Source organism: Sciurus carolinensis, chromosome 3 (assembly GCF_902686445.1).
Source record: "Sciurus carolinensis chromosome 3, mSciCar1.2, whole genome shotgun sequence".
Taxonomy (NCBI): Eukaryota; Metazoa; Chordata; class Mammalia; order Rodentia; family Sciuridae; genus Sciurus; species Sciurus carolinensis.
This window is the reverse complement of record NC_062215.1, coordinates 51,787,489-51,801,621: the sequence shown is the minus strand read 5'-3', so window position 1 is coordinate 51,801,621 and position 14,133 is coordinate 51,787,489. Positions and strand designations below refer to the sequence as shown.

General features: G+C 40.9%; 1 protein-coding gene across 1 annotated transcript; it reads right to left on the bottom strand.

Annotated features, from left to right (window-relative positions):
* Positions 1 to 12,197: 12,197 nt before the first annotated feature.
* On the bottom strand, positions 12,198 to 12,698 carry LOC124978971 (39S ribosomal protein L49, mitochondrial-like). Its single transcript, XM_047542965.1, has one exon. The coding sequence runs from the start codon at positions 12,696 to 12,698 to the stop codon at positions 12,198 to 12,200; it is 501 nt and encodes a 166-aa protein (XP_047398921.1).
* Positions 12,699 to 14,133: the final 1,435 nt, after the last annotated feature.

Sequence of the window (14,133 nt, the reverse complement as noted above, 5' to 3'; positions counted from 1 at the left end):
CAAGTCTTGCTGAGAATGATGAGCAACAGAAGCTCTACTTAAGCTCAGTTGGTGAGAGAACCAGACCATTTTGGGAAACATTTTGGCATTACCTAATATATGTGATGAGGCACACACTCTACAATGCAGTGAATTCATCCCCAGGGATGTGCCCTAGAAAAAATTCCTGCCTGTGTGTGCACCAGGAGACAATTATACAGATAGATGTCATAGCCAAAACCTGCAAACAATGGATTGTCCATATAGAGTAATAAAATATCCCACAACGGCACATGTAGATGAATTAAAGTTATATGCATCAGTGGGTATAAAGTTTGCTAATAAATGTCGAGTGGAACTAAAAAGAACAAATTTTTAAAAAAGAAAAAAGAATAATGTTGAGTGGAAAATGCAGATTGCAGAAGAAAATTCACAGCATATTTTTAAGGTACTATATTAAAAATCAGGATGTAGCAGTCCAGTGGGGCCTGGGATGTGAGGGTGAGGAGGGGATCCACACAGGGGAGGGCCAGGCTCTGAGGAGAATGTCCCTCTGGCAGAATGACCTGGCCAGGTGTCAGAGCATGAGCAGAGTGAGACAGAGCCGCTGTGTGAAGGAGGACGTGGTGGAGATTGTCATCCATGGGGGATGGATCAAATACATGGATATATGGCAAATAATGGGAGCGAGGTTTCTCACTGTGGGATATAGGATTTACAAATATGGAAAGGTGAAAGCTGTAATGAACCCTGAATACATCTGTGTAGACTTAGGGTTTTCGATGTATAGAGACAGACATGGAAATATTGATGAAAGTAAGTTGGTGTGAATACATTCACATATTTCTTAGTAATATCCCTCCATATTTCCCATGGCCACTATCACATTATCATAAACTGGGTGGCTTAAAAACAACATAAATTTATTTTCTTATCATTCTGGAAGCCCGAAGTCTGAAATTGAGGTGCTGGCAGGGGCTATGCCCTCTGTGAAGGCTCCAGGAGAGGATGTTCCTTGTGTCTTCTTGGCTTCTCCTGGTGTTGCCAGCATCCTTGATCTTTCTTGGCTTGTAGAAGCATCACTTCCTATCCCTGCCTCCGTCATTGTGTGTGTCATGTCGCTATGTCCTCCCATGACCTTCTCATAAGGAGATCCATCCATTGTATTTACAGCTGAGCCTAATCAGTATGACCTCATCTTAACTTGATTACAAAACTCTGTTTCCAATACAGGCAACCCTCCTATAAGTAGTATGGCTTTCTTTTCTTCCTTTCTTTCTTCTTTCTTCTTGGTGAGGGAGATTAAACCCAGGGGTACTTAACCACTGAACCACATCCATGGCCCTTTTTTATACTTTATTTAGAGACAGGGTCTCACTAAGTTGCTTAGGGCCTCCCTAAGTGGCTGAGGCCAACTTGAACTCGCGATCCTCCTGCCTCAGCCTCCTGAGCTGAGGCACCACTGTACCTGGTAGCAGTGTGGCTTTCTGCATTCTGTTATCCTTGGTCAACCACAGTTCAAAAATATGAAAAGGGAAATTCCAGAAATAATTTAAGTAACTTTGTTTTGTTGATGTTGCTGTTTAGAGACAGAGTCTCACTCTGTTCCCCAGGCTGACCACAAACCTCTGGGCTCAAGTGACCCTATTGCCTCAGCCTCCCAAGTAGCTGGGACTACAGGTGTGCCCCACCGCACCCAGCTTCAAGTGACTTAGGTAGTAGTGTAACACTGTCTCATATCATCTCCTTCAAAGGTATAGTGTCATCTCACATCATCGCAAGAAGAAAAGGGTTGAGTATGGTACAGTAAGATGTTTTGAGGGATTGGGGATGTAACTCAGGGGTCGAGTGCTTGTGAGGTCCTGGGTTCAATCCCTAGTACCGCACACACACACCAAGAATTTTGAGAGAGAGAGAGAGAGAGAGAGAGAGAGAGAGAGAGAGAACATTGCACTATTTTTATTACAATACCATATATTATTATAATTGTCATTAACTTACTGTGCCTAACTTATGAATTAAACTTTATCATACATGCATAGGGGAAAAGAAGACATAGTCTATGCCGGGTTTATTACTGTAGTTGCGGGCATCCCTCGTGGATAAGGGGGGACTACTGTAATGTCACAAGCAGGTGAATGGGAGTTAGAATCTCAATATATGTTTCAGGGGGACTAATTCAATGCATAACAACCCCATTAATAATGAATACTCTCAGGATCCAGATCTTGTCTCTTACATATTCTTTACAAAGAAGGAAGCAGGGCTCCTTGGAAAAATGGCTGACTTCACACCAGGGAAAATACAAGATAAGCCTGGAAAATCATGTCAAGGTGGAAAGTAAGGATATGCTCAAAGAAAGACAGGGACTTGGCAAAATATCACAGAAGCCAGCTCTACAACTTGAGCCTCACAATAAATCATGATAGCAAGGCGTTACTCCATGGAAAAAAATCAGAAATCATGAGTCCCTATGAATATAAATGTTAATAAATTCACGATCTGATAAGGTACAGGGTATTTACATGGTTTTACAGTACCCTTGGGGGAACACTAGGGATGTAGATCAGTGATAGAGCATTTGCCTAACATGCGAAGCCCTGGGTCCCATTCCCATTGCTGTAATCAATCAATCAATAAACAAACAAATAAAAAAAGTGCCCCACCATGTACATAAAGTACTTATTAATTATGATGGGGAAAGAGTAACCTTACAGCAGAGAACTCTGAACCAGCTTAATCGAGTGATCTGAGTGAATCTCATCATTAATGGGTCAAATCTAAATCATGTGCCACTAATAGGATGCTGGGGCATCTCTTCACAATTCCTGTCTAAGACCCATAATCTGAATTTAGTGATGAAGAAACACCCAAATCGCGGGACATTCTTCAAAACGATTGGCCTGTAATTTTCTAAATTGTCAAGGTTATGAAAGTCACGAAAAGACAAAGGAAATGTTCCAGACCAAAACTGACAGAAGAAACGCTAAAAGTAAACATGGTCCGTGATCCGGAACAGGATCATTTTGCTGTGGAGGAAGGAGTTCATTGAGACAACCGATGAAATGGACAAATCTGAGGATTGGAGACAGGTTTACTGATTTTGATGCTTGCTTAGCTGTGCTCTTTAAAGTTAATTTGTTGTTGGTGGTAGTACTGAGAATTGAATCTAGGGCCTCACAGAGCTCTACCACTGTGTAACGTCCCCCAACCCATGAAATTGATGTTTTAAAAACCAACATGTTCACACCCAGCAAATTAAAATTTCAAAATAACATTTATGCTGCATGAAATATGCAAAGAGATAAGTAATAAAAAATAAGCAGCACTTCTTTGGAGGAAAACACTAACCTAGATAGGAATAAATGTTGTTCTGTTTAGGAATTATGTGTTGCCTGGTACAACTAATAAGAAAAAAGTGAGGAAGTAATATGCACCAAATTCAGCATCACTGTAACCCCTGGGCAGGGAGAAGGTGACATGAGGAGAGCACTCTGGGGTCTTTGGAGGGCAAATAAGGCTCCACTCCTCCCACTGGCTGGTGATTACCAAGGTTGTTAGTGACTTTATACATACATATTGAGTCTATTTCTTCTTGTATATAAAATATTTCATAGTAAGGAAGAAAAATACATACATTATTGCATTTGTGTTAGAAAAATGAACTTCATGTATACATGTAACTGTGTAAAACTATATGTATACAGACATACTAATAAAATGCAAGGAGAAAGGACTAGAAAGATACCAGCTATCATGAACAAACCCATGAAATTGATCTTACATGAATGTGTGTTGTTCATGCGTCACATTTTATTAAGTTACTGACTAGGGAAGATGAGAAGGAAACCAGTATGGCCACTCTGTGGAAACTGGGAGCTGTGGGACTACAGGAAATAGCGGGAGCTGGGGCTGTGCAGCAGCTTAGAGAACGGAGGACTGCACAGGAAGGGCAGGCCAACTGCGCAGCGATGAAAGACTAGGGTGTCTGACAGTCAAAAAACACCTGCAATATTTTACACTGTGCATCCTCTACAAGTCTCCAAGTTCTCTCACTAGTAGCATCTTAAATTGTGTGTGTGTGCTTAAAAGTCAGGATGAAAAAAGCATCCATTTAAAATGTTAAAGTTGAAATTTTTATCAAAAAACTTCATCTAAAATTTTAATTTTATCATTCTCTTTATTTTTATTTATTTATTTATTAACATTTCAGGAGTCTTTAAAAAAAAAAAGAAAAGAAAAGAAAGAAAGGCAGTGTCCTGGGCTTCCTTTGTCTTCTGAGCTGTTTTCACTAGGATTTTTCTTTTTTCTTTTGGTACTGCTTTTCACTGTTTAAATTTTACTTTACCACATACTTGAATTTTCTTTAAAAATCACAGTGTAGGTCTGGGGAGATAGCTCAGTCAGTAGAGTGCTTGCCTTGCAAGCACAAGGCCCTGGGTTCGCTCCCCAGCACCGCAAAAAAAAAAAATCACATCACAGTGTAAAGGCTGTGAATATAGCTCCGTGATAGCACTTGGCTAACTTGTGAGAGGCCCTGGGTTCCATTTCCAACAGCAACAACGAAGTAACAATCATGTTGGATGGTGAAAATTTGGTGAGTAGGTCTTACTATCTCCTTTTGGAAGTGATTTTAAAAGAAAGGTTCTAGACACTGACACCAGGCAGCTGTGCTTTTACCACATCAATGTAGGCCTCTGTGGGCCTCTGTAGACCGCTTGAGCCTCTGCCTTTGGGCAACAATGAGTTGGCTGAGGAAGAACCCACAACACAGACTGAGTGTTTGTGCATTTTATTAAGGTTTATTTTAACCTGGAGGGTCTTCAGTGAGGATAAATAGAAGAAAGAGTATTTATAGGGTGTATTAATCAGGGTTCTCCAGAGAAGCAGAACCAACAGGGGTGTGTGTGTGTGTGTGTGTGTGTGTGTGTGTGTGTATACCTCTAATCTTAAAATTTGAAATCCAAAATGCTCCAAAATCTGAAAGTTTTTGAGCTCTGATGTAACCCCACAAGTGGAAAATTCTACATCATGAAACTTTGTTTCGTACATAAAATTCTTTAAAATTTTGCACAAAATTACAATTGGTCTTTGTGTATAAGATGCATACTAAATATAAATGAATTTCAGGTTTAAACTTGGGTCCCCTACCCAAGATATTGCATTATGTGCATGGAAATATTCCAAAATCTGGGGGAAAAAGATCTGAAACTGGAAACACTTCTGGTTATAAGGAATTTTTAACTTGTACATGTGTCTGTGTGTGTATGGACAGAGCATTATTGAAGGAATTGACTCACAGAATTGTGAAGGCTTGGCAAGTCCAAAATCAGCATGGTTGACTGGCAGGCTGCAGACCCAGGTAAGAGCTTCAATTTGATCAAAGGCTGTCTGCTGGCAGAATTCTTTCTTGCTCGGGGAAGTCAATCTTTTACATAGGAAGACCTTCAACTGATTGGACAAGGCCCACCTACACTACGGAGTGTGTGTCATCTGCTTTACTAAAAGTCTGCTCATTTCAGTATTAATCTCATATGTACATGTAAATATGTACAAATATATATATGTATACAAGTTGAGAATTTTTATCCAAAATGCTTAGGACCAGAAGTGTTTTGGATTTCAGGATTTTTTTTTCCAGCTTTTGAAATATTTGCAAACACATAATGAGATATCTTGGGTATGGGACCCAAGTCTAAGCAAGAAATTCATGGATGCTTACAGAAACATCTAGAATAATATTTGATCAAATAGCTGGGTGCATCAGCCCAGACAAGTTGATATAAAATTAAGCATTATGTAAGTTCTGGAACAAAAGATGCTTCTCACTCTCAGTTTATCACATATTTCTCATAAGCCTTTGTCCCAGGAGGTGGGAATGTGTCTGATGAGGGCATACTTGGGGTCAGTCCTCAAAACGAGTCAACTTCAACCTTTTTTTTTTCAGTTTGATTGATGACAATCAAACTCAAGACCTTCCACATGCTAGGCAAATGCTCTACCACTGAGCCATATCCCTAACCCACATCCCCGACTTTTTAATGTGTATCTTTTAGACAGATCACAATTTGTAATTTATATATGTTTGGCTCAAAACTGCCTTTCAAGTCTGGATTTGGGCTTTTGCATATCAGCAAATGAACCAACATTTCAAGATGTTTCATGGTATTCAAATGGTGTTTTTAATTTGTGTATATTTTTGAATATCAACTTTTTATTTAAAAAAGTAGAATAAAACAATTGAGACAAATATGGAAAACAGATGGGGCTGATGGGTCAAAACTTTAGCATTCGATGGGCTTCTGTTGGGTTTAAGCTTGAGGCTGTTTATGGACTCATGCTCAGAATTAAACAGTTTGTTTTCATGTCCATTTTTCCCATTTGATTTTTGGGGTTTTTTTGAGATGGGGTCTCACTGTTTCCCAGGCTGGCCTCAAACTCCTAGGCTCAAGGTGATGAGTAGCTGGGACTATAGGCAGATGCCACTTATACCCAGCTAATTATTCCCAATAGATTTTAAGTAGAGCTGGGTTGGGGTTTTTCTTTTATTTGTTTTGTTTTGTTTTTAGTATTGGAGATTGAACCTTGAACCTACTTAATCATTGAGCCACACCCCCAGTCCTTTTTAATATTTTATTTAGAGACAGGGTCTTGCTTAGTTGCTTAGGACCTCACTAAATTGCTGAGGCTGGCTTTGAACATTTATTTTAAGAAAGATTTTTTAGATGTTGATAGATCTTTATTTTATTCATTTATTTATATGTGGTGCTGAGAATTGAACTCAGTGCCTCACACATGCTAGACAAGTGCTCTACCACTGAGCCCCAGCCCCAGCCCCTGGCTTTGAACTCTTGATCCTCCTGCCTCGACCTCCTGAGCCACTGGGATTACAGGTGTTTGCCACCAAGCTTGGCTTATATATTTTATTTTGAGACAGGGTCTCACTAAATTGTTTAGGGCCTTGCTAAATTGTTGAGGCTACCCTTGAACTTGCCATCCTCCTGCCTCAGCCTCCTGAGCCACAGAGATTACAGGTATGTGCCACAGTGCCCAGCAGGGCTGGATTCTTTAGCTTGGTGTTACAGGCTTTAAGTATGCAGCCTGGCAGGAAGTATTTGCTCAATTAATCATTGTTAAATGGAGTTTTAAAACTTGATTTTCTATTATAAAGCTTGCTTATTCTTGTTTATTATAGAAGAGTCATACTTTATTCTAGTTTTTAATTCATGCACACACATAATTGGAATTATTCTGTGCATATAATTCTCATCATACATTTTCCCTCTAATTGCATCTCATTACTTTTTTTTTTTTCAGTATTGGGGATTGAACCCAGTGCCTCTGGCATACAAGGCAAGCGCTCTCCACAGAATAACATCCCTAGCCCTTTTTAATTTTATTTTATTTCGAGAAAGGGTTTTTGTTTTGTTGGTTTTTGGTACTGGGGATTGAACTGGGGGTTCTTTACCACTGAACTACACCCCCGGCCCTGTGTTGGTTTTTTGCTTATTTGTTTTTATTTGTTTGTTTGTTTGTTTTTTAAATTTTAAGACAGGGTCTTAGTAGTACTCAGGCTGGCCTTGAACTTGTGATCCTCCTGCCTTAGCCTCTGGAGTAGCTGGGATTACAGGTGTGTGACCATTACCATGCCAGGCTTCTCTAATCTTCTCACAGGTTTATACTCCCACCCTTTTGTCAGCATGCTACAAAAGAGAAGCTGCACCTCAATGGTTAAGTTGTTAAGTGCTATATAATCTTTCTTCCGATTTCCAGAACCCAGACCATCTGGTGACCTTTGTATTGTGCCTTCTCAGTCTTCATGCATCAACTAACACAAGTATGAAGACCGCAGGGCTGGGGATGTGGCTCAGTGGCAGAGTGCTTGCCCAGCATGTGTGGGGCCCTGAGTTCCATCCCCAGCGCCATGCACACAAAGCAAGTACATGGCTGTGAGCTTTAACTTGCAGAAAAGAAATATGTCTATTTTAGGAAAATGCAGGAACTAGTCTACAGGAGGTCAAGGTCCACTGTGATGTGGCGCTCAGGTCAGAAAAAAAGAAAACAAAGGAGATACTTGCTCTGGGTGATGGAGACCATGATCCACATGTATCATGCTGCCCCTTGTCTCCATGTACCTTTTTTCTGTGAGTTTGACATATTTGACTCCATGGAAATGTTATAGGCCAGGCTATATGGGCAATGACTAAACAGACTCCATTTTACCTTGAGACTTCATGTTATGTAGGAAATGCTTCTCCCAAGGGAACACCCCGACTCTGTACCCATCAACAGTTGCTTAGCATGACATGTTTGGCAACACAAAACGGCAATTCTTGTATAATGAAAAATTATTCTCTTTTTGATTTCTATTTTCCTAAACAATGTACCATGTCAACAGTGATTGTCTAGATGTTAATAATCATTCTTTAATTTGTACCTAAGTAAGGTCATTTTGACCCACTTCCCCCTTCTGCTAATGATTTCAGATCTCATGATGTTAGTTTGTAATTTTAAATCATAGCAACAGACACTTATGATTGATGTATTGATTTGTGGTATAAAAACCCCTGTAACCCTATGGTCAGGGCTGTTCTCCCAATAGCCATTTTTGGGGCATTGTGTGAGACAGTCAGCCGACCAGCTTAATAAAGACTCTCAAATTTGGATTTCTCAGTGGTGATTGGTCTGTTCTTAAGTTGCACCCCACAACACTTTCCCTCTAAACTTTGTGCCCTTGAGTTCTGGAAGATAAAGCTATGAGGACAACAGCCCCCCACCCCATCTTCTTCAGGGCTTTAATACACCCAATTCTTTCCTACCAACTCTTGTTTCCAGATTGACCTTTGAACTGTGATTAGCACAGACCTGATTCTCGTAACACTTCCAACTTGTCCCAATGCTCCTCCCATCACATCACACTTGGGTCATCTTTGCCTCATCCCAGTTGGAGCCCCAGGTACTGCAGCAGTTTGTGCTGTGTTCCCAACCCAGAACCTTCTTCAAGGCTGGAGACTTCTTGGAACCTTCACGTCCTCTGGGAATCCAGTCTGTTGCTCCCTCAGCCCTCTGTGCTGAGGAAACTCTATGGGGCCACCTAGGCCCTTTCGTCTTTGTCACAGGCCTGATCACCAGGAACCCCATGGGACCTCTACAGTGGGCTCCTGGTCTGAGCACATCACCAGCCATTTCTTCTCTGCGATTCTTACCCTTTACCCAACCACCCCCAAATGTATCTGGGATTTCTGATTCTGTCCCCGAGCAGTCAAATGTTGGTGTGAGGATGAAGGGCACTCAGCACACATTCCCTTCCCCTCTCTCTCTCCTCCGTGTCGGGGAATGAAGAGCCCTGCCCTGGCAGACTGAGTGCCAAACTCCTTCCTGTTCTCCACGTGGCCTAGACTTTTTGAAAGTATAAGTAAGTCAGCAAGAGTTTATCTTTTTTTTTTTTTTTTTTTTTTTTTTTATGTGTTCAGATGTGCCACCTTTTTCCCTGAAGCATTGAATGCAGAATACTTGGAAGAGTGATTGGAGATAGGGTTGAGGTTTAACAGGAAAAGCGGTAAGAAAGAGGGATAGTATTTCAAAATATTCTTTCTAGGCAAGTGAAAAGATTCAAGTTATATCACAGTGGCACAAAAATAATTTTGAACTGAAGACATTTGGGAATCAAGAGATGCAGAGAGAGTCAGACCCAAAGTCTCCACTGCGTGCCCCCACCACCCATGCCAACCCACTTCTGACTAATAGCAGAAACTTCTGGGAGTGAGACTACCATAAAGCATTTCTTTTTTTCTTTCCTTTTTTTTTTTTTAAATATTCTTATAGTTTTCAATGGGCCTTTATTTTACTTATTTATATGTGGTGCTGCGAATCAAACCCAGTGCCTCACACATGCTAGGCAAGCGCTCTACCACTGAAGCTACAACCCCAGCCCACCATAAAGCATTTCTTTTGGGTTATTTCACTCCCAGGAAGGAGACCAAGAATGAAACTACCATAAACCCCCTCTTCATACCACTGGCACCTGCATAAACAAACATTACCATAAATAATCTTATCTCCTGTTTTGTTCCCTCTAAAAGTCTATTTGTTATTCCTAAAGAAACTCATTTATTCTTCCCTCAGAAGCCTTTCTCTTCCCACTCCCTTTCTTCTGTTAAATTGGGTATATAAACCCCTACCTTTAGTTATTGACCTGAGCCACTTTTCATTGAGTTACCACGTAAGTATGGGAATAAGCTTTGTCTTTGTTCTCACAAATCTTTCTTCTGTCAGTTTAATTCACGGCACCACTCCCACAAAATGCACTTAACAGGGTGGAAGAAAACTTTTCTGACATAAGCAATAATTTGAGTCTGTCTTCTTGATGTTTTAGGATAGTTCTGAAGAACTCCAGCTGCAACAGGGAGATTCTAGTCTTAAAGAAACCATCAAAGTCAGGCAGTTTCTAGAAACCTCCTAATGAGCTTATTTGCTTGAACCCAAAGGAGATCTGGAGTTTTGGTGAGTGCTGAGGCCAGCTCAACCCAGGTCTCAATTCCAATGCTAAAAAAGAAGGACATTAGTGAAAAGCATTTGCCTGTACACGCTGTATTTTCAGGGTCAATGACAACACAGTGTTAGTCTCTTTTTTCTTGTTTTTTGTCCCTGTTCTTACATATTTTTGTTTTCTACATAATTATACTGACACTGTACATACTATTTTGCATGTTTAATTTACACCATTTATTAGTTAAACACAAATTTATATTGTGAATATGAGTATTCATTTTAGGCCTGGAAGCCTGGGTGTGTGTGGTGCTGGGGACTGAATCCAGGGCCTTGCAAGTGCTTTACCAGTGAGCTGCACCTCTAGTCCATATCCTAAATTCTGGTACCTACAGAATATTACATCACATAGACATATCACATACCATGGGAATAACTGATGCTTGTAAGTTTTTGTACCAGGCCCCTCCATTTGGATAATAAGTTCTTTTCTTTCTTCCTAGTACTAAGGATTGAGCCTAGAGTGCTCTACCACTAAGCAAAATTCCCAACCCTTTTCATTTATTTTTTTTAAAGTTTGAGACAGGGTCTCACTAAGTTGCCAAGGCTGGCCTTGAACTTGAGATCCTCCTGTCTCAGCTTCCCCAATAGCTGGAATTATAGGCATGTGCTGCCGCGCCTAGTGACCACAAGAGTTTCTTTAAAGGTTTTAATACAATGCATTATTGTTGCAGTAAGTATCTATGGACATAAATCTTTGTGCTAGGATCCTGAATTATTTCCTCTGGGTAATTTCCTAGAAGTAGAATTGTTTGGTTAAACGGTTCATACAGCTGGAAGGGGTAGTGCCTGCCTGTAATCCCAGCTACTAGGGAGGCTGAGGTGGAAGGATCCCAAGCTTGAGACCAGGCTGTGCAATTTTTTTTCCCAGATGATTATTTAATTTGTAAATATCGTACAAATTTTAATAGCTTAAATTGTATATATGGCCAAATAAAAACTTGCATTAATGACTGGTGGGGTCTGTGTCAGTATTAGGGTTGGGCTCCTTTTCCTTACTGAGGCTATAGAATTGATAATGGTCTGTACTTTCCAGGAGTAGACACTTGATTATTAAATAACTACAAAGACATACCCATTTTACATATACACTGAGTCCCAGAGAGAATCAGTACCCTGCCTTAGGTCAGAGACCAATTACAGAAGCCAGATCCAAACCCTGTCTTAGCCAGTCTGAGGGCAGGGGATGACCCTCAGGCCTTTGGCCCCTGTGACTCCAGAGTGAGGAAAGAGTGAAGGTCTGTTGGCTCCTGAGGAGGACCCACAGGAGTGAAAGGCCTGCAACTTCCTGTGTGCAGGTCAACAGGCTGGGAGGATGGTCTTGGGCTGGGAGGATGGTCTTGGACTGGCCTTTGAGGAGCTCCCAGGCACCATCTTATGGACTGTCCCACAATGAGGGGAGGGACAGCAGATAATGTCCTCTCCTAGCTTGGCTGTTCAAGGTGGGTCTCTCATGCTTGACAGCTCTGCCCTAGTGGACACCTGTTTCCCTCTTGATTTAAGAAAGGCCTGGGTCAATAGTCTTAGCCCTCATAGTCTGCCCTGCCCAAGTCATTAGCCCTGTTTTCTGTTTCCTGTCCCAGGGGTTACAACATACTTCTCAATTCCCAAGATCGCCTGAACATAGTCTATGGGGGACTATGCCAACCATGCAGGTTGCTCGGTGGGCTTCAGAAGCCCTTCTCAAGGAGCCAGGCTTTGAGCTGCTCATCAAAGTAGTCCTTGACTCGCAGGGCACCTGTCACCTCATTAACCTGGGTGATAGGTGTCTTCCCCAGCAGTGGGCTCAGAAAATCCTCCACATCCTTCTGTAGGACCCAGATATCCCCCTCCACTTTCCGGATTATAGTCATCTGGCGATTGCCATGTGTGACGTCCTTGTAGACATGGATGTTGTGCATTCGAGAACACCGCACAAAGTAGGGCAGGTTGGGTGGGGGATCTCTGGGAGGCTGCCAACCACTAGGGGTGGGATAATGTTCATGCTTTGGGGGCTTTGGGATGCTGGTGGGAGGTAACAAGCGCTCCACAAAGCGATACTCATCCACAGATTCCACGAAGCTGGGGTAATCAGGAGGCCCCTGGGTCTGGCTCTGGTGCCAAAGCGCCAAGTCCTGCGGCACTCCAGGTCTGCAGTCCCGCAGCGACGCCCCGAACACGGCCGCCGCCATCTTGGCCTGCCCCTGCGCTAGCCTCTGCGCGCGCAGCCGGCCTGGTCCCGCCGCCCCGCCCGCGCGCACTGCCCAGGACCCAGGCTGTGCAATTTAGTGAGACCAAAGTGGGTGAACCAATTTATAAGTAATACTTGAGAATTCTAAGGGCAGCTGGTGCAGTGACACATGCCTGTAATCCCAATGACTCAGGAGGCTGAGACAGGAGGATAGCAAGTTCAAGGCCAGCCTCAGCAATTTAACAAGGTCCTAAGTAAATTAGTGATACTCTGTCTCAAAATTAAAAAAAAGAAAGAAAGAAAATAAAAAAAAAAAGAAAGGAAGAAAGAAAACTAAAAAGGAGGGTGCTGGGGATGTAGCTCAGTGGTGAAAGTGATGAAACACCCCTGGATTAAATCCCTAGTACCAAAAACAAATAAGTTCCCAGGGGTCCCCATCATTACCAACATTAATATTATTCTTACTTTTCATTTTAGCCATTCTGGTGAATGTGCAGAGGTATCTCATTGTGGTTATAATTTGGATATGCACATTTTAATTATGAAAGCAACATATATATATGTAGAAAATCTGAAAAGTACAAGAAAGAAGAGATCCAGAACTATTCATATCTGACCATCTTCTTTCTCTTTCCTGAGTTCATTGGATTTGGGCTTTGAACATAAAATTTTAGAGTTGTACTGATTTATACTTCTGTGCAAGAAAAGTATCCCTTTTTTTTCTGAACTGGGATTATCTTAAAACTTGCTGTGAATTTTGGTATCTCATTATGATTTTATTTAGCATTTTTTTTCCTAGTGAGGTTGGACTGCCTAAGTTTTTTATTGCTATTGCTATTAACTTTCTTTCTAAATTGTCTCTTTTTTTTTTTTGATGAGGCAGATTTGGATTATCACATCTAGTAAGAATAACATTATAATAGAAGTTTAAACAGTAAGGTCATGCATTAATGGATTTGTAAAAAATTGAGATAAGATTTTAGCAATCAGAATATAATGTAATTTTAAAAGGAACATATGCTTTAACCATTTCTAGTTTCTTTGCCACCAAAGCTCAAGAGTCAGCTTGAGCTTAATAATATTCCCAATAATATTATTGAAAAAATTGTAAAAATGCATATAATTATTTCCATAAAGACCCAAAGGGGATTCTTCATTGAAATTCTTCCTGAAAGCAATAAAAGATTGTCTCTTTAACATGACAAAAGGCAACTGTTGAAAACCAAAAGTCAAAATTACACTTAATGGAGAAGTGTGAAATGTTCCTCTATAAAACAGGAATAAGACAAGGACATATTATTTCCCTTATTTATCTTGGCTCTAAAAATTCTGACAAAGCCATCTGAGAAGAGAAAGGAAGATATACACAAAGAAAGGAAAGGAGTAAAACTATCATATTTTGCAAATGAAATGAAAATCCCTTCAAAATTACTAGA